We start from the raw sequence: 22,855 nt of genomic DNA, 5'->3' as shown, positions 1-22,855 counted from the left end.
TGGGTTCCAACAGACGGATACTCACGGCTTCATGCTGAACAGGTCCCGGACAGCCACGTTGGCGTTGAATTCCCGGTTGCGGTTCCGCTCTGTGAAGAGCTTGTCTTTTGTCCAGGTCATGTGCACCCGCTCGGGCCCAGCTTCAGCCTTATCATTCACAGTGACGTGAGAAGCTGTGTTCTTGTCATGGATGAGCTGGGCCTGGTAGGAAGGCAGAGGAAACGGTAAGAAATAATAAAAACAAATCTGAGGGTGGAGTTGGGAATATGGGCATTAATAGCAAACAGTTCTGTAAAGAACAACTAACAATGAAGCTACATCAGTGGAGGGTGGAGTACAGAATGAGATAGGGATGTGATGGGGAATAGTGACAAAAGGAGTTTTAACACATGCACCAAAGCCCTGATATTTAGCATTGTCATACAGGTTCCTGGTATGACAATGCTAACATCTGGACTGCAGCTGGCAGACTGTGTTTATCATGTCAGACTGAAACCGTCCAGGTTAAGGTCAAGTGCTTGCTAATGATGTTCCTCTCAAAACATGCTCCCAAAGTGTGTTTTCCCTAAGAGGTATGTTATAGAGGAGCAGGGCAGCAGGAAACCACAGCACTAATGGCCTCCTCATGTTTCTGCAGCAGAGGAGGATCATTTGTTCTGTCTCCAAAGGGAATTATTAAAGCTTAAATTAATCCAGAGAGTTTTCTATCTTCTCTTGTACCTGTTAAGATCCTATTATGACCCAGAAACTCAAATATATCATCTTTTTTTCAGTCACTGAACACACCATGTGTAAGTGCTATCAGGTCATACTTAGAACACCCTTCAGTGTCGACCACCTTACTGAGTTAAGACTTCAAGTTAACCATATTCAACATCACTGAGTTGTGAAAATGAATCAGAGGAAGCAGTGATGTAAGAAGCCATTTAAAATCAATCTATTTCCTACGTGATGTCGAGACATGTCTGCAGTTCATTCCAGCTTTGAGAGGAAGATTTTCAGCAGATAACAGGAAGGTGGAATAGAGTACAGCTTTATGTTTTTGAGCTCTCTACTTCTGTCATGGAGTTCGTTGGATTTGGAAAAGCTGGAAGCTTTGTGGAAGTTTACGAGTTAAGGTAAGAACCAACCTTCTCTCAGGAATACACAGACTGGAGATTTGGAATGCTAGCTGTGCTAGTCGCTAATATAGGACAGTTAAAAATGTCAACACTGTTTTACAGTGGCTGCTCTCTCACACATGCTGGGCAACCTCACCCCTGCTCCTGTTATTAATAATAAATAACTACCCAATGCAGAAAGTCCTGCTCTGTCAACTAGATCCGCTTTAAGGATTTTTTTTTCTCTTGTCTTCATATCATGCAGACTGGAAGAAGAAGCAGGTGAATGATGCCTCTGTGGTTAACTAGGGCAATATATAGCTGAGGTAAAATAAAAAATGGGGAGAGAGAAGACAGTATTGTCATGACATGAAAAAACAGGAAAATATTCATTACAATGTAGCTGTGATTAAGAACTCTCCGTCATACACCACGTTTCCTGAGATAAACACCGAGGCCTAATGAGGTTTCTGTGACAATACTGTTCACTCTTAGTGCGGAGGGAGGTGGGATGAGGAGGGATGCTCGGGTTACAGAGGGCCGGGAAGCAGTTTCAGGATGCAGAGGCCTGGTGTTCACAAAGCAGCTTTCATGACTACCCAGTAAGTAGCACTGCTATGAGGTCAATCTGGACTGGGATGCCTGGACTTTATGTTTTCAAGATGGGTTTTTCTTAAATGATGCATTCTGGCTCTTTAAAGACTAAAAGTACTGCTTCCTGGAGCAATATATAGCTGAACATCTGCATTAGACTGGATAAAGCTGCTATGGAGCAGCAAAGCATGGTACCAGCCTCATCTTACTCCCCTGAACTACAGCCACCCACACGCTGCATGGACAAGGACAAAGTCAAACTAAGAAGGTTAAAAAGCTCAACGGATTATCCAGAGAACTCTTCCCTCACTTTGCTGTAGGCACGGCTCTTAAAGCGACATTAAAAACACCCTCTGGAGTTTATTTATAACTAAGAGATAAACTATGAACATTCTCTCCGACATTAGGTATGTTTAGCAAATGAAAACAATCTGTCACAAGTATTTCTGGAGCCATTTTTGCATAAAAACACAACTAACAAACTTATTGTCATTCCACAGTTTATTTCCTTACAAGGACTGATGTTTCCCTAATGTCATACCTCAGCTAAGAAACGGCAACAGAAAAATAATAAAACACGTCACTTTACCAAACACTGATCACTTGCAAATCTTATTTGGATATCTGGCAAATATGGGGGATGATAGTCATCTCTGAGTCCAGATATTAATATGTATCTTGATGATGATGAGCACTGTAGCCAGAGATGGAGCTTTGTGAAGACAGCCCTGTGTATCTAACAGTGATGGGACAGTGGGTTGACAAAAATCAACTACCTCGTCCTCCTGAACGTCCTCCGCTGTTGAGGACTGCCGGCTGACGTTCGAGTTCTCGGTATCTGCCTGGTTCTTCCTCCGGATTGAGCTACGCGACTCATCAGTGATACTCTGAATCTGAGTGTTGAAGGAGGGCCCAGACAGGCGGAGTTGGGTGAACAGGGAAAGGGGCCGGTTGTCATAGAGCTTAGAGTTTGGCTTAAATCAGAAAGTTTTTTGTGTATGTTTATACATATTTATGTGTCACTGACTGTCGTGAAGCAAGTTTAGGTGATATGGCAGCTTGTCATTAGTTTACATGAATAACATTTTAAATGCATGGGTCTCAGTGTCCAAGCCACATGATGAAGAGGAATCCCACAATGCAACACTGCAAAGAATCAGTGATGTGTTGTGTTGAGGTGTACGTTACCTCTCTTTCTCTCTCAGTCCTGGAAAGGTGCATCTGTTTCAGCATTTGAGACCTCTGCTCCATCACCAGTGTCTTCTCATAAGTGAAGGCTGAGATATCATTATCATGCTACAGGGGAAATAAAACACAAGTTACTGTCTATAGAACTGAGCTGAAAGATTTATGGATTCTTTCAGATATTTTTCTTCACCATCACTCTGAGAAAAGGTTGTTCTTTTAATTCTGCTACGTATCTTAGGTGATATATAATCTATCTGTATGTGGAGTAAGCATATTTTTAAAACATTAAGTTCGGCTACTTATATAAAGTATGTGTTTTACTTGCCCTCCCTGTTTTATATACTGGGTGTGTACTGGGACGAAGTATGCAATATTCATCAAGTTCTACTGCATCAGGGTGAAGTAAAGTACTTTTTTGATGTAATGGTCTTATTTTGTTTTGCTTCTGTACTTCATTATGCAAGTTTAATGCTCTACACACTGTTAGGGAGTGGCTGCAAAAATTAATGAGAAAGTAGGTCATGCTGCCACCAGTTGGAGCCCCTCCAAGTATCTGTCATTCTGATGTGATTGGATCATCTCCAGTTTAGAAGAGAGTCCACATATCATAGTGTGAGTTTAACCCTCTGTGGACACAACCAGCTCCCATCAGCCACTTCTTAATTTTTTTTATAATCAGTGTCTTATTTTATTGTGCCTCTGATAATGCTGGAAATAATCTTCTTATTGCTGCTTCACCATGCACTTCTGCTGCATTGTGTAGTAGTCCCCTGATCGATGTGTTTCAGTAACTGGTAAAAAAAGAGTTCAAAACTTTCTGTTTAGCTAATCTTTGAATCACACAGTTTTCAATGTTTTCAGATGTGTAGGAAGATGGAAGGCTGGAGTGTTGTTTACTTAAGATGCGGATGTTCCCATGCCACTGAAATGCAATCAGATATGCAATAGTTTGATGGAGGAACACTGTGTTTTTTTTTGGTTAGCAGTACCCAAAAGCTTGCTTACACTTCTTGACATCTACTTCTTGTAATGATCAAATAAAGACAATTTCTTGAAATTGACACCAGCAACAGTACAACATATTCAAAAAATATTTTATAGTGCATGGTTTGCTAATGTTACAAAGAATGCAAATAAAATTTAAAAAATAAATTAAAATTTAATTTAGACTTTATCGATCTCACAGTGGAGGGAGCAGTGTGCTGCCATTGTTCGGCACCCGGGGACCATTCAGGGGCTAAGGGTCTTGCTCAGGGACCCAGAGTGCCAGGCTGTGCGATTGAACCAGGGTACTTGTGGCCTCTCAAGGACGCAAATGCTCTGCTCTCTTACCACTAGGCCACCACTTTCCAGGATTTCTACTGAGGAGAATCCCTGTTAAAACTCTGAATGTGTGCAGACTTTCAGATTTACCTAATAAAAAAAAATCACCATCAACATACATTTAGCTGTTCTGTTAATTCTATAAATCTCACCATCTCCACCACTTCCACTTCAGCATTCAGCCGCAGGTGGTAGAGGAACATCTGGAGATCTTTCTTCATTTGGATGCTGTTGTCGTCCATCTGGGCAACAGTAAAGATGCGCATCTTGCACTTCCTCCACACCTGCAGGACGGCAAGCAAATATTGTGACATGAAAAGAACTAGTAATCTTGGTTGTGAAGAAAGAAAGAAATCTGTTAGTAAGAGAATATGAGCTTAAAGAGCTTTTATGGATAACACCAGTTCAAAGACATCAACATACCTTGTGCTGTCTCAGCAGGAAGGGCAGCAGCATCAGCATGCCTCCATCATGAACCACCCACCAAACATCAATGGTGCCCTCCCCGAGGTGGTCCTGGTTAGTGGGGAAACTGTCCACATTTTTAGCTACAAGTAAGGCCTGATGGGCTGCTGTGGTCTCACGTACTGTCTCTGCATGAAGTGAAGAAAAGAGTTGATGGAAGACAGAGCAAAGAAATACTACAAAGCAGGGATGTTTTTAGGGTCTCAAAACATTGGGGGCTTTAGCCCAAATCCAAAATATTTAGATTTCAGTAAGACAAATTATCAGTAATTTCAAATTAAAATAATATAGGACATATTGTACCAGTTCTCTGTCTCGGCTGGTTTTAGATTGAATATAAATTATTGTGGATCAAACAAAAAAGGTTTGCAATAATTTTACTTTTTAATTTTGTTAGAAGCTGAATGAAGGACAAGGAGAAACAGAGTTTAGGCCTGATGAAAAACCATTTTTCTGAATCAAATAATGACACATTTTGAGGTATTTAGAAAAGAACTTAATCTGAATTTTTGCTGACAAAAGTTTTTCTTTAAACTCAGAGTTGTTTACTATGGGCCAGATAAATGTGCTTCTTTTGTCATCTACATGAATTACCTTTTTAAATGTTACATTCTCATCAAAGTTTTCCATTCCTGAGGCTCCATTGTATTTATTCTTATATTTCAAAAAAGGAAAGTGGTATAAAGTTGATTTTCCTAAATCTTAGTTAAATGGTAAAATCTTAAAACACGTTTATTTTATTATGCCAAGAGCTTTTGAAACATTTTATTAAAATTGTTCCTTCTTCTTTTCAGCCCTTCATTCCACTTCTGGAGAAATTTGCCAAAAATAATAAATGAAACATTTTACAACAGTCTTTTGTTCTGCACTGATCATGTGAGACATTAGTGCAGTTCTTACTATTAAACACTGAGAGGAAAGGGTGTTAAGTTGTGGTGTTTAAAATATAGCATAGAGCCTCATCATGGACCTTATTAGTACTAATATTACAGTTATTAATAACTGTATACATATGGTATGTATGTCTCACATTCAGTAAAACTATCATTGTTTAATTAGTTTAGTTTATATAATATTACATGTGTCATTCAAACAAATAAAATAGTTAACTAATCAACCTGTGATTAATTGCTATGATTTATTTCTTAATTATCCTCCATCTTTAAACCCAGAGCTGCATGTTTAGAATCAGCACAGAAGATATGGAAGAGAAGAGGTAGGCTTTGAACTTTCTACTACGTCTTACTGGAACCAGGAGATATTTTCCTGGTTTATTGAGCAACACCTGGTTCTGTCTACATGTAGAACTAGACTATAAGACTGGCTGCTGCAATGAGATGTAATGTGTTGATCTGAAGGACGTTTTAATGTGTTCAGATACATTAGGATTAAATGCTTTTATTTTGACTGAAGTAAAGGACCAGATATTTTCACATCATGATGCAAATCCGGCTAGAAGCTCACAGAGAAGGTTGCTGCTGTTTTCTATCACAGACAGATCATTTAACTTCACCTGTAGCTAAGGTGAAAGTTCCTCATCATGACCCTGAAGATGCTCATTAGAGTGAACCTCCACCTCATGTCTTGCTGGGTGAATCAATGATTAGCTGTAACTTACAATCAGCCCATACAGAGGATTCAGGTTTTACCGCTATCTTCTCCTGGGTTATACCGCTCAGCGTCCACCTGTTCCTGAACACACACACCCACCAGGCTCCCTCTCTCCGGTTGGCTCTGTGGTTGCTCTGAAATGAGCCCTATTCGAGGTGCTCAGTGTAACTTTTCAGGTAATGAAGGAGGCAGGTCGACGTCCCTGGAGTGAACTGCTGTTCTGGACTTCTCCAGAATGGAGTCCGTCTCTGGCTGTTGGCGTAGTTGCGCATTCGTGGTGCCGCAAGTGCGCAAATAGCTATTTTTTGTCTTCTCCTTTTAACTCAATGTCAGGTTAGGTGGAGTGGGGACGTGATTATATGGAACACAATTGAAAAAAACTGATTGTTTTTAACTAAAAAGGTAAAGTCCAATACCATTTTCTCGCTGCATCTTTTTAATACTTCTAAATTTCTTCTATCAAGAACTCCGGGGCTATTCAGAAAACATCCGGGGCTGAAGCCCCGGAAGCCCAGGTTTAACTACGCGCCTGCTACAAAGTATCCTATATTGTTGCTTTTATCAGTCAATACTCTACATCCTTTTCATATGAATTCTGATACATGGATGATCTTGGATGGATGATGCAGAATTAAAACAGAGAACCAATGTGTTTATTATTGACCCATTCCCTGTGCAGTACCTATGAAGCTTCTCCATGACTCTGGGTCATTGGACTGCCTCCAGGTTTCAGGCCAGCCCATCAGCACTGTGTTGTGCTTCATGCCCCCCAAGCCTGCAGATTGAATGAGGTGGGAGACTCCATCTCTAAGGTTTGAAGACACCACAACATGACAGAAACCCTTGGTACGCTCAGCAGACATCGCTGACTTGATGTTCTAAATAGAAAAACATGAAACAAAAATGAGACACAGCTTGATCAAGAAAGAAACTGAATTTCTTGATATCCGTCCAACATTTTAGAGACAAAAGTATCTGAACAGATAGACGTGCCAGATTCACTGCTGGACAAAGAAGTGACTTTGCTACACTTCTAAAATAAACATTGATGGATGGTATACAAAGTGACAATGGAGCAGGAAATATAAAAACAGCTCATTTTTTTTGGTGGTCCATGAAGTTACAGATTTAGTCTAACACAGGGCTCTATTAACTTAGACTTTTTTAAAATTTAAAATGTAAACTCATACATCATGTTGATTCATCACAATCAGATTAATCTAATTCAAGCATTTATTTCTGTCAAATTTTATGGTTTTGGATAAGACCTAATGGAAATTCCAATTTCAGGTTCTCAGAAATGTAGAGATTTACATTAAGACCAATAAAAATGATTTTAACGCAGAAATGTTATGGTCATGTTATGGCCTACATAATTATGGGGAAGACTGCTGACCTAACAGTTGTTCACAGAGTCCTATATCCAAGCATATTATTAGAAAGGAAAAGGTTATGGTAGAAGGTACACAAAGAACAGGCATAACCGCAGAGGCAAAGACCATTCAAGTAGGGGAGATTTATAAAGTGTGGCTGCTGCTGAAGTCCAAGCTTCAAAGACCACCACACATAGCCATATTCAGAACCGTGACTTCACCTGTCACATTTCCTATGCTGAGCTTTAAATCAGCATCTTAGCTGAGGTAAGGTGAAAAAGAGCCATCAAGTCAGCAGTTTTCCTCATGCTTTTGTAGGTCATAACATTTCTATATTCTAAGTTTCATGTTTTATGAGGAATTACTCAAATAAACAAACGTTTTGAGAGGCACCTGTATGTGGAGGAAAAGCCTACTTTATGGAAGTATACGGAACTAAGAAAAAGTCCACACAAAACCATTCAAGTTGAATTGACATGAGTGAACCCCTAAACCATGAGTCTTCAATTCCATTCCTAGAGAGCCAATGTCCTGGAACCTTTAGATGCATCCCAGTTGCAACATACCAGAATGGACTGGATCGGTCATTACCAGACTCTCTGCAGTTCTAGATGAAATGCTGATTAAGTAAGTCAGCCATTTGATTCTGCTGTGTTGGAGCAGAGAGGAATCTAAACTGTGCCTGACAGTGGCTCTAAACCCTTGACTACTGCACTTTCTGCTTGCACTTATACAGGTCCTTCTCAAAATATTAGCATATTGTAATAAAGTTCATTATTTTCCATAATGTCATGATGAAAATTTAACATTCATATATTTTAGATTCATTGCACACTAACTGAAATATTTCAGGTCTTTTACTGTCTTAATACGGATGATTTTGGCATACAGCTCATGAAAACCCAAAATTCCTATCTCACAAAATTAGCATATTTCATCCGACCAATAAAAGAAAAGTGTTTTTAATACAAAAAACGTCAACCTTCAAATAATCATGTACAGTTATGCACTCAATACTTGGTCGGGAATCCTTTTGCAGAAATGACTGCTTCAATGCGGCGTGGCATGGAGGCAATCAGCCTGTGGCACTGCTGAGGTCTTATGGAGGCCCAGGATGCTTCGATAGCGGCCTTTAGCTCATCCAGAGTGTTGGGTCTTGAGTCTCTCAACGTTCTCTTCACAATATCCCACAGATTCTCTATGAGGTTCAGGTCAGGAGAGTTGGCAGGCCAATTGAGCACAGTGATACCATGGTCAGTAAACCATTTACCAGTGGTTTTGGCACTGTGAGCAGGTGCCAGGTCGTGCTGAAAAATGAAATCTTCATCTCCATAAAGCTTTTCAGCAGATGGAAGCATGAAGTGCTCCAAAATCTCCTGATAGCTAGCTGCATTGACCCTGCCCTTGATAAAACACAGTGGACCAACACCAGCAGCTGTCACGGCACCCCAGACCATCACTGACTGTGGGTACTTGACACTGGACTTCTGGCATTTTGGCATTTCCTTCTCCCCAGTCTTCCTCCAGACTCTGGCACCTTGATTTCCGAATGACATGCAGAATTTGCTTTCATCCGAAAAAAGTACTTTGGACCACTGAGCAACAGTCCAGTGCTGCTTCTCTGTAGCCCAGGTCAGGCGCTTCTGCCGCTGTTTCTGGTTCAAAAGTGGCTTGACCTGGGGAATGCGGCACCTGTAGCCCATTTCCTGCACCCGCCTGTGCACGGTGGCTCTGGATGTTTCTACTCCAGACTCAGTCCACTGCTTCCGCAGGTCCCCCAAGGTCTGGAATCGATCCTTCTCCACAATCTTCCTCAGGGTCCGGTCACCTCTTCTCGTTGTGCAGCGTTTTCTGACACACTTTTTCCTTCCCACAGACTTCCCACTGAGGTGCCTTGATACAGCACTCTGGGAACAGCCTATTCGTTCAGAAATGTCTTTCTGTGTCTTACCCTCTTGCTTGAGGGTGTCAATAGTGGCCTTCTGGACAGCAGTCAGGTCGGCAGTCTTACCCATGATTGGGGTTTTGAGTGATGAACCAGGCTGGGAGTTTTAAAGGCATCAGGAATCTTTTACAGGTGTTTAGAGTTAACTCGTTGATTCAGATGATTAAGTTCATAGCTCGTTTAGAGACCCTTTTAATGATATGCTAATTTTGTGAGATAGGAATTTTGGGTTTTCATGAGCTGTATGCCAAAATCATCCGTATTAAGACAATAAAAGACCTGAAATATTTCAGTTAGTGTGCAATGAATCTAAAATATATGAATGTTAAATTTTCATCATTACATTATGGAAAATAATGAACTTTATCACAATATGCTAATATTTTGAGAAGGACCAGTATTTGGAATGAGCACTACACCTGCTCAGCCTTCTTGGCTTCCGCGTCCTTAAGGAGGTAGGTTCCCTGTAAAACATTCCCCACTATTGTCAGGCCTTTTCCCGCCTTCAGCTGAGTAGTTAAGGACAGCAGACGTGGGTGTTTGACACCTTGATCTGAATCCAGGTTCAGGAGCACCAATAACTGAGGCCTAGACACAGAGAAAAAGGGACAAAATCAGAATTCATTCAGTTTGCAGGTGAAATAGCTTGTTTTAGGATGATATCTTTAATTTGACTTAAACATGTATTATAAGGCAGCTGCAATGCAGATATCTCAGTGGAGATTTTTTTATTAAAAAGAGAACACAACCAGGATACAAAAAAACCTATATTTATCTTTGTAAATGACAGGAAGAAAAAAAAAAAACTAAGTAAAACTACTTTGGCAGAATCAGCCAACAGGTTCAGTTTTAGTGGCCTCTGTGCGGTATTACGCCTCATTGTCCCACGGCTGAACCAAACATACCAGCGCCTACTTTGATCTCGTCTTTGTCCAGCCAACTGGATCCTAAGTTCCCCCATGTCAACTCTCATGCGAAACACGCCCACTCACATCCAATGTATTTTATACCTCCAGTTCTTGGTGTGTGGTGGAGCTTCCTCAAGGCGTATAAGGGCGTAGCGGGCGGCGTTGAGGGAGAGGCCACGGATGCCGTCTCCCCATTCCTTCTCGGCCCTATCAGGGGCAGAAAAAATGATGCCAAACAACATCTGCCAACACAGTCTTAGTGTTTTATAGTTTAAATGTTTTCCTTGTAATCCAGTTTATTCTTCCTGCTCAGTTTTGCTTCTTACTTCCAACACAGGTGAACAGCAGTATATAAATGATTTAATGCTCATACTACAATTAGTCTGAACCAAACCAGTTTTCTATGCCAAGCAGGTCCTACCCTCGATATTCAATGTATTTGTAGATACAGCCAGCGATCACCATGGCAACAATGGCATAATACCAGGAAGAAATGAACATGATGGCCAGACACAAGCTCATACCCAGGAAGGACAGGGCCCTGTTGATGCAAAAATGAATATTAAACAAAGAAACAAAAAGTGGAAAACTACTTTTCATTTAAGGAATCCAACATTCATGAACGTCAGAATGGAAAGCTGAGAGGCTTAAAAAGGATTAACATTCACAGCTAACAATAGTGTCATCAGCATTGTTCTCAGCCTGCCCTCGTCTTAATGAGGGTTGCCACACAAAGCGCACTCAAGTTAATTTGTTTCTGCTGTAACCAATAACCCATAACGTTCTGACCACTCATCTAATTCTGAGGATCCTAGTGTTTCTCCAGTTTCATTGAGTCACTGATCATCTCTTTCCTCATCCAGAACTTTACAATGCACCTTTAATGATAGAGACTTTAACACCTACCAGTGGTAGTATCGGAAGCGTGGCCTCCAGTTGGGGGTTCGCAGCAGGGTCTGAACAGCACAGGCCAGGTTGACAAACAAGTAGCACATAAGGAAAAACCTGCAGGGTTGACAGCAAGCCATTCATCATCCATCTAAATTCACAATTTATGACTTCATAGTTAGCTTTAAAACTTTAAAAATGAATTCACTGAAGATCTGCTTTTATAAAGAGGAGAACAGGAAATACTCCAAGGCGAACATATACTCACATGGAAAGGATGGGAGCTACAGAGTCCAGGGAGGCGATGAGAATGCCGATCTCACAGATCCCAGCTGTCAGTAGCAAAGCCCATGTAGGTTCTCCGTTAGCTTTCCCATGACCAAACACCTTCGACCAGATAGACACAGCCTACTGTTAATGTTAATCCAAACTAAAATAAAGAGTGCTCTGACTATATCAATGTTGGTGTCCAACCTGCAAGAAAGGGATAATCCCATCTCTTGCAATAGCCTGCAGGAGTCGAGGAGCGCCTGTCAAGCTCTGCAGACCTGCTCCACAGCAGGAGAAGAATGAGCCGATCACTATAACCCAGGGTGAGGGCCAGGAAAGCGTGCCAATAACAAGGTTCCCTTCCACTGAGTCGCCAAATCTGCAGCAGGAAACAAGCAGCAAAATAGTTTAGGCATTTATTCATTTTCTGCAACATTTCTCTCTATGATTTTCCATGACAGTAATGTGGACAGTTAGTTGTAAATATCATTTATCTGAGCAATAACAACTAAAACACTGCCAAGCATTCTTTACAATACAGGAAACACAAGGTGCAGTTTTTATTCGACTCCCATATATGTCATTCCACTTCTGTGGAACAATTAATGACAGAGTTAATAATGAAAAGTGATCAAATCATTTGTGTTGAGCAGTTTTAAACTCCCACTTGTCTCGAAGAAGGACTCCCTCGATACAGGCACCAAACAGAACCACAGTGGAGATGTCTGGGAAGAACAGCTCAGGCAAATACATTCAATGGAGCAGCAACGTTCCAGACAGATTAAATGGATGTCATACATGTTACCTGGTGGTTGACCTTTGAACTGTGTAACCTGTGTTTTATGTACCCCCAGTAAACAATAAGGATTAACACCAACTGTAAACATGTTGCAGTTTTCTACGTCAGTGCACCATGTGCCTTACGCACTGCATGACTAGCATAGTCATGAACTTCTGACCTCCACTCCAAGACAACTGCTTGGCATTTAAAAAAACATGTCAAATGTTTGTTTTGGAAACTTGATAGCAAGATGCCACTCTGCTGCCCATCTCTAACAGTGCGTTAGGACATGTTTTTACTTCATTGCTTAATGTGTCTCATTTGAAAATGTATTGTGCTAACAAACTTGCCCAGTCTTTTTTGTCATCTTTGTTACAGTGTTAGGTGGAAGGATACAGATAAAAGAAGTGGTGGCAATAGCTAGGATGGTGCCGATGGGGATGGACTTCTGGGCATCCCTCAAGTCTCCTGAGCGGTTTGAACCAGCCATGATACCTAAAGGATAACACAACATAACACATGACAGCTTCAACCAGGTCGCACATGACTTCATATGTTCATTATAATGACTTGTGGTCATTATAATGTGTGCAGGTTCGTAGTCTTACCAGTGACAGAGGGGAAGTAGATTCCAACCAACAGTGTAAAGAAGGTGGTGATGTCGTTGACCACATAGGGCAGGTAAATGTCCTTGGTAGGGTCACTTTCACCAAAAGATGACAGCTTCTTGTTTTCGACTAACATGCCAAGAGGACCGTACTCTGACCACATGTTTTCTGCAACGACAAGAACAAAGTATTAAAACACAGCCCGGCCCAACAACAGGACAGGATAGAATTAAGTAAAAAAAGGAGGAAAATCACAGGCGCACACATATGGATATTTAAGGGGGCAATTTCTGGAACAACATAATTCCAGAGGTCAATCAACTGCATATTTTGTCTTTTTGGAAGAAACCATTTTATTTAGGATATTATTTAAAAAAACTCAAATTATACAGAAGACAGTTTCATTTTTCCCAATTAAAAGAGAACATAACAAATTGTATGCGGACATTTTTGGACTTGTGATTAAAGCTCTTTTAAATGACAGGATTTGGTTTTGAGACTTTGTAGGAGTTTATTTCTAGGACAATGCTGAATCAACTCAAAGTACATTTCAAAAGTAACGTTGAATGAGAATAACAGTAAAAATGCAGCCTTTGTGTGTGGATGCTGTGACTTGTTCCAAGTGATAATGATTAAACGTGGAAACACCATTCACCCCCGACGGCAGTGACCAGAAAGCTCTCTTGTAGACCAGGAAAAGAAGTGGATTGCCAATTCTCTAAGTTCTACTTGGAGTAAAGCTTGTGTGAAGCTGCGGTAGGATTACATCTCAATCTCCACACATCACTCACTTTAACCTAGCAAGTTAAGTTGTGCTCCACTTTGCATCAGCAAGTCGTCGTGATTCAAAGCTGGGGCCATCCAGACATCCAACCCTTGTGCTGGGTACCTATTGGACAGATGTTTGAACTGAGACTCAGCCATCAGCCAAGAGGTGAGTGCTGGAACTGCTCCTCCACAGAGACCGGACTGATTCTGTGAGTGTAGAAACAGTTAAACCTCAAGGTGAGAGCTCTCTCTGCTTTACTGGAGTGTACGTGTGTTTAGTTATTTTTAAATCTAATCAAATTTTGTGTTTATTTTAAGATCAGTCTTAATCCCGAGGAATTCCTGAAAATCTTAGTTTAAATTAGTTTAATAAAGGTCCTTGGAAAGGAAACGTATTCACTCTCCAGACGGTTTATGAGGCTGTCTGATTTAAGAACAATAACTACATTTAGTTTAACTTCATTACAGCCAAAGTACAAACACTTTTTAAGCATCTGAACTTGAAAAGCTAAGAGAAATCATCTGGTTTTAGCAATGCTGGTAAAAAGTGTTGGAATGGCTCAGCGAGTTTGCAGTAGATCAGAGCTACAGACTTATAAATACAAAAAAACTGAATCAACAAAATATTAATATATCTCAAGGAAGAAAAGGTTAAGAGCAAGTTACATAAGCAGGATGGGAACAACAATTACATATGGATCACCCGACACCTGCACATGCTTGTCCCAGTTGCTAAGGAAAGTATTTGTGCTGACAGCTGGCAGTAAAGCTAGCTTTTATAGCGTGCAGGTTCACAACACGAGCCAACTGTTTGCTGTCCATGACTTTGGACATTCCTACAGAGATCCAACATTTCATACATGTTCAAGCCTTTTCATTTCTTATGTACTGCTGGATTACAAGAGCTGCCACTAGAGGGGAGTGTTCTACTAACTTTTAGTTTGGAAAGCGTGGAAAAAATATCTGTTGAGGCAGCTGAGATGAGGAATTCAGTTCGTTTTTATAAACACAACATCCTGCACTTTTCAACCGTTTAAATAAAGAAAAAAAGATTGTTACCATTTGGTTGGACAATAGCACTTTTAAGGCACTGAGTTTAATGCTTTAGTTTTTTAGTGACAATATTTGGGAGTTGTGGAGTGACAACAGAGACTTTATGAAAGTGTATTTTAAAGAGCTATAATGTAATAGATTAATGAATTATTAGGAAAGTGACAACCAGGAAACCAATGAAGGGACTATGTGCCAAGTGCATTAACTTCTAGATTAATTGCTTTCCTTCTCTTATGTCTGCTTCTGAACAATGCCAGCTTTATGCTGTCAGAGCTGTTTACAGTTGAAACCTTTACGCCTTTTCCTCAGGAACTAAAGCTGAAAACTAGCTTTTAAAACGTTCCTCGAACCACACATGCATCTTGGACCATCTAGGTTAGAAAGCCAGTTTTTGGTTTTAGAGAAGTAGGGTTGTGTGGAGTGCTTATGAGCAGTCAGTGTCATCTGCATTTGAAAGAAGTAAGGGCGACCCCATGGTAGAGAATCAGGGAGATATTCCCAGAGGGGATTACGGCTACAGATGATATAAAACAAATAAAATCCCTCAGAATAAAAAAAGAAATAGAGCTCCATGACCACAGCTGATGCATGATGGTCCCACCTGAGATGACTCCACTGGTCAGGCCGGGGATGCCTTGAACCAGTGTCAGATTGTTGTTAACAAAGTACTCGTTGCAGGTTGCGTTGAGATCAGGTCCATCACAGAACACACTCCACAGTTTGGTGGTGACCGTCAGGTTATCGATGACCTCAGTCTTCAGACACTTGTCAAAGTTGTGGTTTTGTAGAGTTCGATTCCCCAACATGCAGACGCTGTGTGCACAAAGAGAGTCCCACTTAATAAAGTAATAAAAGGATTCAGAAGACAGAACTGGAGGTTCATAGAAACTGGTCTCACGGAAAATCCGGTGGCTCAAAAATGGACTTGATGACTCCAGCATAGATGGCGAGGATAGAGAGAATTACACAAGCCAGGAAGACCAGTGCAAGTTTGTTGACATATTTGACCCCGACAAAGACAACTATTGCCATGAGAATAAGGCAGCATGTGCCATAGACACGCATGTTGTTGAGCAGGGCATCAACTGCCTCCTCCTTTCGCTCTGCCCTAAAGATGGCTGCTTGAGGCACAATGTAGGTCTGAAAAAAAAATGTAGTAATTGGAAAAAGCAGAACACAGCCTAGTTCCTCTTTGGTTAGTTTTAAGCACACTCAGTTATAAACATCATGGAAAACTACTGAGTTGGCAAAATTCTTTAATATTATTTAGTGGTGAATGAGGAAATAACCTTAATGTAGGTTAAGAAATGGACAAAATACACATAAAAACAACTTTCCCTCACCAGCAGAATCTCAATGGTACCCAGGATGTACATGGAGCCTGCAAAGGTTGTTCCAAGGTAGAAACAGAGACCGACTGCTCCACCAAACTCTGGACCCAGAGATCTGGAGATCATGTAGTAAGAGCCTCCAGCTGGTGAACAACAACAATGCAATGGCTTTTAGGTTTCAATTAGAAAGAGAGGCATTTTCTAAATAAAATATAGCACAAAAAGAATCTACAAATACAAACAATATGAGAAATTCATTTTATCTAGCAGGTAATCAAATACTGATAACCCATTTGCAGCTAAAACTCATATGCCTATAAGAATTATGTTGACAATCTAATTTGTTGTCACACTCAGACAAATGCCATAACATAAACTAAAGATGCACAAAGAATCAACTGGTGACTAGGATCAGGTCATTTTCAGCTTAATCTACACTCCGCAAAGACTGGCCGGTCTGAAATTCAAAATCAAATCTTTTTCTGATCAGCAAACACACCATACCTAAGTGCAACACGGTTGGGTGTGGAATTTGGTACAGAAGGAAGAAGACGTTTAATAAAAAATAAGAAGAAGGAAACACATCCTACCTGGTACTACACCATTGGTAGCAATTGCACTCATGGATATTGCTGTCAACATCGTCTGTGGAAAAGATGAGAGAAGGGTAAAAAACCTTCAGGATCAAAACCTGAAGGGTGAAACCTTTTTATGTCTGGAAATCAGTCAAATGCTTTTATGCCACCACTATATACTGTAAAATACATTTTCCATGCTGTATTAAACCAACAATATAAACAAATGATCTTCATGGCCACTATTATTTAGTTTTTGTTTCAGGGAATTTTCCAGTTATTTCAAATAATGGGATCGCTGGTGGATTAATCTGGCATTTAGTCTCTTAAATGGTTCTCAGCTGCTTATGCACCAAATCTGGTGCATTTGTTATGCATACAGTCTTTCCTTTGAGACCGCTCATTGTGGTTGAGGATATCTACATCAGCCTTTTACCCAACAGTACACTTTGGGTGAGAGGACGGTCAGGACAAAGGAGCAGAGCAAACTGAGACAAAAGGAGGAAGAAAATACAAGTGCAAACCTGAGCGAAAGAAAGCAGGAAAGAGAAGCATGAAGGAGAGGAAACAGAAGATAAAGACAAGAAAGGAGAAGGAGCATGGACAAGGACACAAGAAAGATAAACCTCATGCTCTATGCTGGATGTCCGGTTTAAAGTGACAGACATGTTGGACTAAAACCAATCAGCTCACAGTTTCTAGTGAAATCCTAAGCTGCTATACAGCAGCTTGGATCTGGACAGAGAAACTGACAGAACTCACCACACAGCTCTAGAAAGCAAACTTTCACCTCAGATATCTCATTTAATTACTGATTCGGCTGCTCAGACGGTTCTTAAACAATTAAACTAATGACTCTTTTAAAAAAGCTATTTAAAACTCAAGTTTTATAACAATGGAACTGTAAAAACTAATTGGTTGAATTTATTTTTACGAGCTGTGGTGGGAAGTAAAAAACAACTTGAAACATAAAAGACAAAAACAGTCAAATATCAAAAGGAAAATCTGGTCTTTGAAGTCACTGTTTTCATCTAGCAAAAAAAAAGAGCAAATGAGGGAAAAAACTATTATTTAGTGAGGAGTTGGACAATATATCAAACCACATATGTCACTGCAATATCAATTTCTTTGAGATCGCAAAGATAAAGAATAGCTCAGATGGAGTATTTTCTAGAATGTCTGAAACCATTCCTCTGCCTTATTTAAGTTAAAAGTGTTCCTTCAAGAGAAAGTTGTATAGACAGTGGGGTCTCTTCTGGGGAAAAAGATCCGGAGGAACTCTGAGGCGCCTGACCGCCAGCTGGGTGCGGTAGCTCGGACATTATAATGCTATGAATTCACATCCTGTGGTCCAGTAATACATTGTTCGATCTCTAACTGCCCCGCATATTTTGAGTGGCTGAGATGCTGAAGCTCCCAAAAATAGTGGAGAAATTGTAAAGGTGGAAAAAGGCAGGAAAATGTGGGCTATTGCAATCAACATGGTCATTCACAGTGCCACATTTTAAGCAAAAGCTTAAACTGTGATGTTTTATATTTTGAAGTGCCTGAAATGGCTGCATAAAGTGTCAGGTAAATTAGAGTTTTGGCCCATACGAGCCTCCATACAGAGTGCATAAACCACCATGGTTGATTTCTCTTTTCCTCTCCACTCAGCGCTCTCTAGCATTATTTAGAAAATAAATTAGAAACAATGACCTTAACTGTCGGGGGATGGGGGGTCTGCCCCTACCCCTTCAATAAAACTACCTGGCGCACGCCGACATTCATCCCTGCTCCTCCTGCCTGCGTCTGCACAGCACAGCCTTACATCAAGACAAAAATAGGCGTGTTCCTCCACCACAAGTTGGAAACATATAGGTCCTCTCCAGCCTTGGAAAATTGGCGACTTTATGTCGTGATTTTCTTGATGATGTCTTGTTCGATGGGTGGGGGGTGCCTCCTGAATAATAGTAGGGGAAACGCTGTTTCCTTGATATGGTGCAGGCCTCGTGCGGAGTGTCAAAATGACTGTATATCCAAATAAATAACTACACCCTTTAAAGCTAAATCCATTTGTAAGTTCCAATGCACTACATAATGTTTGCAGTATAGAACATTACGGCCCTGATCTGCAGCCTTCCTGATGATCCGAGGGCAGCTCAAACCACTTATGTTTTTAAACACCAAACATCTCTTTTTTGTTTGGCTTTTATCTGACTTTTAATTATAAAATGTTTTTTTCCTAACCTCATTTTAGTTGAATTATATCTGTAGTTTTATTTTGGCTTTATATTCATTTTAAATTCTTGCATATTTTATACCTTTTATTTTGTTGTGATAAATGATTTTTTTTCTACCTGTTGTTTAAAGTAAAAATATCTTTTATTTTATTTACTAATAATCCTCCTTTATTTTGGTTCTCTTATCTGGATGTTTAAGCCAATACCACCTCTGCTTACTACACTGTTTTTGTACAATGTATTCCATGATTAGCTATGGCTAGCTACTGATTTATTTTTCGCTTTGTCGTTGTTGATGTTTGCTAGTTTTTCTTTACTTCCTGTTTTTATCTCATGTGAAGCACGTGTTGTATTGCCCTCGTGAATGAAAAGCACTGTATGAATAAAAATACAATAAGTAAAGTCAACGCCAGTGACTGTCCACTGTCTCTACATGCTCATCCGGGAGGAGGGAATGCTGCAAGTCACTGACTGGATGCAGTCTGCTGGGTTTAATTAGACAGAAAAACGTTTTATCCAATTTGAATAAATAACTGAATCTGACTGAACTGTTCAATGTAGGATTAATAGGAATGTATGAACCTGACTGTTGTGAAGTGCCTTGAGACAACATGTGTTGTGAATTAGCGCTATATAAATAAAACTGAATTGAAATTGAATTGTAAACAAAAAGAGAAAATGGATGACAACCAAGGATAAATACCAACTTTCAGAGGACTAATTATGAGGTTTTCTGTGATAACATGACAAAGGCAGACCTGCAGGTAACATTTTAAAATGTAACAAAGCAAGTCCTTGTTTTGATCACATCGGTGTCACTGATGGGATTAAGATAAAAAAGATTTTTAATGTGATAAAATGATTCCAGTAGATATACCTTTACCAAACATCTGAGCTTGCTGAAGACAAAGAAACACAATGCCTTATATTTGAAGATGAAAGAGAACATTACTGAACAGATATAAAGCTAATCTGCTGTAAACTAACATTGTGAAAAAGCAATCAGTTTGTTTTCAGAAATGTTGGGTTGAGAGAGGGCTAAATTACACAGCCTCTACAGGTCATATCTGTAGGGTTCAACCTAGAAGGAGGCCTCCGATGCCAAGCCATTACTGAAGTCACACGTGGTCTAAACAGGGAAATTGAATGTTAATCTGTTCCACTAAGCTCAGCTCTCTTACATAACAGCAGGGATGTAAGGTAGGGTTAACCCTGATAACGCATTCTAGATGGATTTTGATAAGGGAGTGGAGGTCCAGTCATGCTACATGAGGAGCTATAAGATCTGACAGAAATGCGCAGCACCAAGGTGCTGTGCAATCAAGTAAGCTGTGTTTTTAGTATTAGAAGGAATGATAAATGACTGCTGCTTGATTAAGAATAGTTTCCATTGGTGCCAGTGGAGAATTTCATTATCAGCCAAAAATGTGTCACTGGGATTACAGTTATTGTTTCAGGATTGTACTTTCCATGATTAATCTGGAATAATCCACAGGCTGCAGTGGGACAGCCAAATATAGGCATTGTGTGGGTGTGTATGTCACTGTGTTTCTGACATTTTCTAGATGGACAGATTAGACGTCAGGGTGGCAAAAACTAGAAAGCAGAGGAGTACATGTTGGAGAAATAGTTCCATTCATGTCTTAATGTACTCATGAAGAGTGATTACACTGAATGAGCGGTTCCATCCTCATACACATTAGAACTCTAAGGACTCATTAATCCCCCATTAAAGAGCAAATGATTTCCATGTCAAGAGTCAGACCAGACTTCTGTCGCTTACAATGATTAAATACTTACGCATGAGCAGCATAAGCCCACAATCACCAAGGACCCCAAGACGCCAGCGGTGCCGACGATCCAGGTAAGGCGCAGAAACAGGATGACCCCCAGAATGTTCTGAAGGCAAGGGAGGTAGACACCCATGAAGGTTCCCATCTGAGGGCTCTGTAAGAAATGGAAAGCATGTGAGGTGAATTAAGAAGAAAGAATGAATTAAAACAGCAAGTAAAGTTAAATTATATAAAACATTTAACACTTGGAATGAAGACAACAAACCACAAAGTAAGGGAAGAAGGAATCAGGCATATCTTACAGAGGGAAAATCCTTAGAAAAATCTTTTTCAGAAATTCTAAGATTTTTCATAGAATGACGACACTGAAAGCTACTTTTGGTCTTAGGATTACTTGTGAGTACGGGCCCTGGTGTCTGCACTTTGGCTTGCCTCCTTGTGTAATGTGGACCCTTACACTCACTGAGGTCCCCATCACAACAGTTGAGAAACAGGAAGAGGCTTTGTCAAGAAACGACTTGAAGTTCCACACTGCCTGACCAGAACTGGCCTTTATAGCAATGGCATTCTCAAACTGCCCCTAACCAGTCTCACTGAGGAATTGAATTGCACTAAGGAAAGACTCCAGATGACACTGAACAAGTCTCCAGATGTGGTGGTGGTGAGCCGCAATGCATCAACAATGTTGGCAGACCACAGGAGGAAACCAGCCAATGGAGTGGAGAAGGCAAAATATCAACCCTCAGACATGGGGACATAGTAGGACATGTTCCATGCAAGGAACGGCAGGCTTTGGACTAACAGCCAGACAGCAAACCTGGAACTCAGCTACAGTAACGGAGCGCAGGAAGATGGTGGTGGAGGAAAATACGTTGTCAGGAAGAGGCAGCAAGGTGGGCCAGGGCAGTGTCACTTGGCAAGCAGGGCCAGTGGACACAACGGGACAGTGTGCAGAGGAGAAAGATCAGCTGGAAGGAGGTGTGGGGTATTAAAGTGAAGCGGGTAAAGATTCAGTATGAACATTATGCTCCAGGTCAGCATTCCTCAAACACACCATGATAGGGTGTAAGGTCACCCACATCCCAGGACTTTACACCTGTCGCCACAACCAGGTCCACAACAGCCTTGCCACCCCTCTGGAAGAGAAGTGAGCAGCCACCAACTTATGTGCACTCAGCTTCAAGCATCCTGTGATTGGTAAATGCTGGTGGATGTTTACCAGCAGCTTGTCTTTACTACAATGATTGCAGTAACAACCCTGAGACCTGACATAGTGCTCTTGTCTCCTTCTCTAAAGAAAGTCTTTCTCATCTGTCCCCTGGGAGGATTCCATGCATAAAGCCATCAGAGCTATGTCAGAGGCAAGGGAGAGGTTAAGTCAGTGGCTGTGGATAAAGAGAAAGAACCCCCACTGGCCCCCTGTGTGAAAAGACTGAACACTGCAAGGATTGATCATCCTCTCAGGGCCTTACTCGGGAGAAGGTGTCTAGTAGTCAACGGCCGAAAAACCCAATGACCTCAAGGTATACGACTTTTCATGCCTGTCGGTATGTGCCTGCACACAAAGGATGTCTGTCCATCTGGTCATGTGTATGTGAAAATATGCACATCCTTGACATTCTCTTGAAGAGCTTCATTAGGTGGTCACCTGAAATGGTTTTCCAACAGTCTTGAAGGAGTTCCCAGACGTAGGAGTAAAAATAACGATAAACCATTAATGAGAAGGTGTGTTCAAACCTTTTACTGGTACAGTACATTAAAAATAACTGTATAATGTTATACTGCGACAGACTAATGAACAAAGGTGCAATATATTTCTTTTACCTTTGATGATTACGGCTTACAGCTAACAGAAACCCAAAATTACTTAAGTCTAATAAAAAGGATATTTACTAGAGAAATGTAGGCCTACTGATAAGTATTTGAAAGTACTGCTTGGTTGGAGCTGGTTTTGCATCAATTACTGCCTCAATGCATCGCGGTATGGAGATAAACAGCCTGTGGCTCTGCTAGCCCAGGAGGATTCAGTAGCAGCCTTCAGCTCGTCTGCATCATTGGC

At 40.7% G+C, this 22,855-nt stretch overlaps 1 protein-coding gene across 7 annotated transcripts in view; it reads right to left on the bottom strand.

Annotated features, from left to right (window-relative positions):
• slc12a7b (solute carrier family 12 member 7b) overlaps window positions 1-22,855 on the bottom strand; it is a 74,691-nt gene that overhangs the window by 5,145 nt on the left and 46,691 nt on the right. For 4 of the 7 annotated variants that reach the window (XM_047349483.1, XM_047349484.1, XM_047349485.1 and 1 more), the window contains exons 4-23: window positions 20,804-20,950; window positions 16,797-16,851; window positions 16,219-16,349; window positions 15,774-16,015; window positions 15,477-15,688; window positions 13,055-13,222; window positions 12,843-12,941; window positions 12,333-12,390; window positions 11,870-12,044; window positions 11,664-11,782; window positions 11,414-11,512; window positions 10,929-11,048; window positions 10,610-10,714; window positions 10,019-10,187; window positions 6,964-7,159; window positions 4,629-4,798; window positions 4,358-4,489; window positions 2,883-2,990; window positions 2,471-2,587; window positions 26-201 (exon numbers count right to left, since the gene is read on the bottom strand). In XM_047349483.1, the coding sequence (XP_047205439.1) occupies window positions 26-201; window positions 2,471-2,587; window positions 2,883-2,990; window positions 4,358-4,489; window positions 4,629-4,798; window positions 6,964-7,159; window positions 10,019-10,187; window positions 10,610-10,714; window positions 10,929-11,048; window positions 11,414-11,512; window positions 11,664-11,782; window positions 11,870-12,044; window positions 12,333-12,390; window positions 12,843-12,941; window positions 13,055-13,222; window positions 15,477-15,688; window positions 15,774-16,015; window positions 16,219-16,349; window positions 16,797-16,851; window positions 20,804-20,950 (2,798 nt within the window). The other 3 variants (XM_047349486.1, XM_047349488.1, XM_047349490.1) reach the window with 2 other exon arrangements.

This window comes from Girardinichthys multiradiatus, chromosome 21 (assembly GCF_021462225.1).
Source record: "Girardinichthys multiradiatus isolate DD_20200921_A chromosome 21, DD_fGirMul_XY1, whole genome shotgun sequence".
Classification (NCBI taxonomy): Eukaryota; Metazoa; Chordata; class Actinopteri; order Cyprinodontiformes; family Goodeidae; genus Girardinichthys; species Girardinichthys multiradiatus.
This window is presented reverse-complemented; position numbering and strand designations above follow the sequence as displayed.